The sequence below is a fragment of the Loa loa genome (assembly GCF_000183805.2).
Source record: "Loa loa unplaced genomic scaffold supercont3.5, whole genome shotgun sequence".
Lineage (NCBI taxonomy): Eukaryota > Metazoa > Nematoda > Chromadorea > Rhabditida > Onchocercidae > Loa > Loa loa.
Window position 1 is genome coordinate 520272 of NW_018108185.1, and position 5665 is coordinate 525936.

The 5665-nt window shown below is 36.9% G+C and overlaps 2 protein-coding genes across 2 annotated transcripts in view; one reads left to right on the forward strand and one right to left on the reverse strand.

Moving 5' to 3' along the window:
- Positions 1-132: 132 nt before the first annotated feature.
- On the forward strand, positions 133-1048 carry LOAG_12107 (hypothetical protein; the record flags this gene model as incomplete). The annotated part of the gene is made up of 4 exons (XM_003147620.1): positions 133-167; positions 470-614; positions 687-841; positions 895-1048. The coding sequence occupies 4 exons, from the start codon at positions 133-135 to the stop codon at positions 1046-1048; spliced, it is 489 nt and encodes a 162-aa protein (XP_003147668.1).
- Positions 1049-1780: 732 nt separating this feature from the next.
- The window catches only part of LOAG_16487 (kinase domain-containing protein), a 37097-nt gene continuing 33212 nt past the window's right edge, over positions 1781-5665 (reverse strand). Inside the window, exon 32 of the mRNA XM_020449139.1 lies at positions 1781-2163. Within this exon, the coding sequence (XP_020307399.1) occupies positions 1933-2163 (231 nt within the window). The 3' untranslated portion in view covers positions 1781-1932. The remainder of the gene's footprint in view (positions 2164-5665) is intronic.

Here is a 5665-nt window from a genome sequence, read left to right on the forward strand (position 1 = left end):
TGTTGGTAGTTTTCTATATATATATATATATATATATATATATATATGAGGATTAGGGAGGAGTTTTGTAAGCTCCACCGAGGCTATCATAGAGGTTGGCTAGTCTTTGGCATTGTACATTGTGTAGGTACAATGGACATCATTGTCCATGGTGTAGGTACTGGGACGTTTTTGTGTTATGAGCATTATATTTTTCGGAGTTTTTCCGACATTATGAATAGGCATGCCAGCTTAACTCAAAACCCTTCAATATTAAAGTCCGTTAATCTTTCATCACAAATTCATCATCTCAACATTAAATAATGATGTAATCAGTGAATCCATTACAATGTTTCGCTTACTATTTTTATGAAGGGATAGTATATACGTATATGGTTTTACCCTACCAAGTTAGGTATATCAGTCCGCTCCTCGAAAACCATTTCTAACTTCTCATGTGGCCCTCTGGAAAAATTAATTACTTCTAAAGTAGGGTAGCCGAGTATAACGAATTCGATAGCACAATTCACTGGATGAACAATGCTGAGCAATGCACAATGAACAGTGATCCTGATTCCTCAGATAGTCAAATTTTGTTCGCAAAGATCCAAAAAGTTAAAACCAACCGATCCCAAGTTTACCAGAGGCTTTTTATAATACTCCGACATTGCACATAAACTTGAATTCCAACATGAGTTGATTTACAGCATCTTACAACACGACTTGGGCTATACATCCTTACAGCATTGACACCATCTCTTATACTAAAAATATTTCGGTTTTTATCGACACATCATCCTACGTGCAATATCACATCACGTCATCAAATTGTTTCCTCACATCAAAAAATTCTAAGCGAAAGGTTTTAGCGAAATAAGTTTTAACAGGTAAGTTAAGCTATAAAATCCATTATAGAATTTTGGATAAGAGGAAGGGGAAGAGAACTGAAGCCCATATAAAGTCAGTGCCACGTTTCAAGAAAAGTTTCACTCGGTTGATTAGAATTTTCATTGCTAAGCAAACAGTAGAAGGTGGCAATGATGATGTAATGGTGCTGCACAGGATGTGACTGCTGAGGACATTCTGACGAACCAATTTTATTACTACCGAGCCGCTGGCCACTTGACAATCATTTTTTCCATTGTGCATTCCTTTATCTCTTTTTCTTGCCTGTTTATGTCACTTCAATTTTCAATTTACCTAACTTTCATTGCTTAATTTGAATTTGGTTTTCAAAAGAAAATCGCATAGTGCAATCTACTCTCAATAGTGAACATCAGGTGATATAATTCTTCGAGCGCTTAAAGCAGCTCTTCAACATTTTGTCTGGATTCGCAGAGTATGTTTATTTATGGCATCAACTTCCGTTCTACTGATAAAACAGTACCTAAAATACAATCGGAAGATGGAACGAATGTAACTTCCGAAGTACACATAATCGTTGAGCAGATTGTCGAAATAGCATAAGCGAAACACTGTCTTATCAGTTCAGTATTCATTTATGTTTTCTGATTGTGCAATCCATCGAATATGGACCCGTGAAATCTTATACTTGATGTATTCACGAATCGTTGATGGATTTACTTAAACGATTCATGTAAAACAATGAGGGAACTGAAAGGATATCATTTATTGAATGTATATAGCACTCTGTATTATAAAGTTGCTAGATTGAAAATATATGAAACAGGAACATTATATATGCCAAATCAATGAAATAAAGAGCGCGACACACAAGTTGAGAAGATCATAAGAAAAATATCAGCTTGCAATAACAAAAATGAGATTTCATCTGCTTGTAGCTTGTAGCAGGATAGAGTTGAGAGTGATATTAAGTGCAAGGATTTTATTTGAATTAGAGCTCAAGCAGCCTTTACCAAATGTTATTATCACATTATTGACGAACTTCTCGTTCCTTCTAAGGCATTCAAGATTTCAAGAGAAAAAAACGTTTCAGGGTGAATTTTTATCGCTACAAATTTGAAGGTAACTAGCTCTAAGGGTGGTGAACATAAGTTCAATTTGTCCACTACCCTGCAGTTGTGGTGTAAAATCTTCGATAAGACGAATTTCGGCACCTAAATGTTGCAGCTGAGCACGTACAGTCACGTACACGAATGCTGGAAGAAGATCGTCTGTAGTCCAAACATGGCTATTACCAGCAGGTGCGAACTGTGACACACACTGAAACGCATAAATTTTCATTATAATCACTATTTTCATTCGCAGTGAAATCGCGACCAAAAACAGAATTGTGAATTGAACTTAAACTTTATAATTAATTATCTTATCCACCCATCCATCCGTCCATTCTGGTCATATTTCACATGTAAAGTATCAGCACTTTTTAAGAAAAATATGAGGATGGATAAAGGTAACTGAAAACTGCTCCAACTTCATTTGACTTTTAAATCCTTTTCGAGGGATGCTCTACTTTACTTTCATTGCATAGTACACAGAAAACAAGGGCTTCAGTTTTCCATCATCTCAAATATATCAATTCATTTAGCAACTCAAAGATCTTGAACAGTACTATTCCTCTAATTTGATATAGCCACAAATATTCGGGTACATGAAGGCAAAAGAACATGTTCCGGACAACTTCATTTAGAGCAAAGGCGCACTCATTCGGTTAATAGTGTTTCCGTTCAATGCTTTCTGAAGTAACATCTTTATGGAAATATTTTACCTGTTTGACTACTTTCTTCTCAAACAGAAAAACTATTTTTAAAAATGTAATTAGACGACAGCATGAAAGCATGCAAGTCAAAATTTTGGAACTCCTTCATTGGTTAAAGTTTTTCAACCAGATTCATCTAAACGTCAGAAAAACCGTGTACTTGACAACCAATGTAAGCGAATCTGGATCCATCAAAATTAACAATACTGAGCTATCACGGATAAATGCATTCAAGTACCTCAGGTCGACAATTGCTTTTGATGTGCGACAAGAACATCCTGACCAACTGAAGTCAAAGATCTATCGCTCTGTGATTCGACTTGTCGCGATCTACGGAGCTCAGTTTTGGCCTGCGATCAGGAATTTATAGAGCATCGCCTTAGTATGATGGAAAAAAAGATGCTGCAATGGACAGCTGGTCGGTCTTACGCGCCTCGACCACGTATGCATTGATGACATTCGACTGTGGTCTGGCATCACTCCGGTTTCTGACAAGCTATGTGAGTCTCGCCTCAGATGGTGAGACCATACCCTTTAACCAATAATGATTCTGTGTGCAAGACTGCCATCAACCTCGACATCTCACGAAAGTGACCTATAGGTCACCTGAAGCAACAATGGTCTGACACGCTGCACAAGAATATGAAGGCTGCTGGCGTACACCCCGATCAAGCACAATGGCGCCAACGAACCAGAGAAGCGATCCCTGCACTACAGTGGGAGAAACACTAAAGAAGACTATTTTCTCAAAAAATAAATTAAGTCTGACCTGGGCATCTAGTAATCCGCAGGCCAAATGCAGCCCTCCAGCAAATTTTTTTCTGTCCGCGGAGCCACGGAGAAGTCTGCTCCCCTCCCCCTCTCCCCAATTTCATTTACTGTTTTTTAAGAAAGGATAGTACATGTACATATACGGACAGGGCGACCAATATCCCAAATGCTATTCTTTGAAGTCTGTTTTCCATCGTAGTTGTGATACAGTGGCATTAACATTTCCCCGCTTTTACTCTATCCGTTAGTTAGGCGTACAGCCCCTTGAAAAAAGGAATTCCTAATAGAATAGTTTTGCAGAGAGTTATTTACGGGAACAATGCGATACACGGATGTCAATTTGAGTGACGTTATCCAAAGAAAAAAGTGAAAAAATACATTTCAGCAGAAAAATGAAATTACATTTTGGTAGTGAACAGTTGGGATGGAACGCACGCCATTATCATAAATTTTATTGGATATAAGTTAATGAAACTGGACTTACTTGGCATTAAATGTATTACTTGGCATTAAATGCAAATATTTGATGATAATAGATGATCTGCATTTTCTTCACTTAGCGATAAGAAAGTATAAAAAGACTAATTTGCCCAGAATGATATCCTAACTTATCTTTCCAGCCTTCAAATATCCATAAAGCGGTAACTAGCAATATTCGAAATAGTATATCAGTTATCTAATTTGAATGCAAAAGAAAGCAAACTTATGAACTTATCATTACTATGCTGCAAATGAAATTAACTTATCTTTAAGGAATGGACTGAGAAAGACTATAACAAAATCAAAATCATAAAATAAAATATACAGTTCTCCTTCGGAACTTCCTCATTGCGAAGCGCATTGCTTTCTACATTTTTTTGTAGCAAAGTCCATTTGTCTACTTTAATGGTTATATCGAAATGAGCTGTGTACTCTCAATTTCTGGACAAGAAAGGGAGCATTTGTCAATCAACCTCACATATGTTTTGCACCGTATAATGTCCATTACCCTTTTTCTCTCATAATTTTAAAAAAAAAACAAAGAACGCAGTTGCTAACTATATAATCAAACATGCAGGGAGAGCACATTGTTTGTTCTTCAGAAGCCAATTTTCGATCGAACTGTCATTTACGTTGTCGAATAATTGAAGAATTCTGGTGCAAATTGAGTGCATCGATCTCTTTGGATGGAAGTCTAATGAAATCGCAAAGACTGACTCAGAAACAGTAATTCGCAACAACTATCTGTATAGCGCCTTATACCTCTTTTCAAATTTCGGTTGTCAATTTTAGCCAAAAATAAATTGCAATTCATGAAGTACAGGACAGACAATATCCTGCAAATAGAGAGAAACGAAGATGAGGGGGAAGGTGCTCTGATATGTTGAAGTAACACTGGTCAATTGCTGACTTTTATCGCCTCGTATCAAGCAAATCTCATTCTTTGGTGTTTGCCGGTTCCTTTGTACTTCAGCTAACTTTAGCTATGTTCTTTTTACCTCGAGTAACTTCATTCATCTATTTGCGCATTAATATGAATTTTGTTAACGTTTCGCATTATCGTTGAACTTCACCGATGTTGGTGATAATGACTTGCGGCTCAAAAGGTTGCATACAGGAAACTCTTAATCTTTTTGAAATGAAAAATGTTAAGCAATCATCTGCCGCTATATGATGCTACTAACATCAGGATTTTTAAGTGATTGCAATTAGAACAGGTCTCTGGTTGTATAATATAAACAATGTTCTCTTCAGTCTGATATTACCGCCTTGCAATGGAAGATTGAATTTCAATATGCTATCACTTCGCATGACCGAATCAAAACTACGAAGCGTATTAAAACAAGTAATCTGGCTCCAGACAATGAAAAAAAAAACCTACATTATTGGGATCGCACACATCCTGCGAATTACTCTCCCAATGCAGTTTTTTTCTACCACTTCATTGTTCTTATAATACATAGGTTTAAACCGAGTGAATACCGTTTTAACCAAGGGCGAACAATAACAACAGCGCTCCTCTCACTCGTGGAACGTAGCACACGAACAATGAAATCTTTTACACCTATCATTCCGCCATCACAGTACACTTCATAGAATGCATTTTCTGCACTGTAAACGGGAATACTATTTTTCTTATAAGAGAATGAGCAAAGTTTTGAACGGCTGAAGAAAAGGAACGAATTTAGAGGGAAGTATCTTTAGAAAGAAGTAAAGGGCCTTCCTCTTCGAAACAAAAATGCACGGAAAATCAAA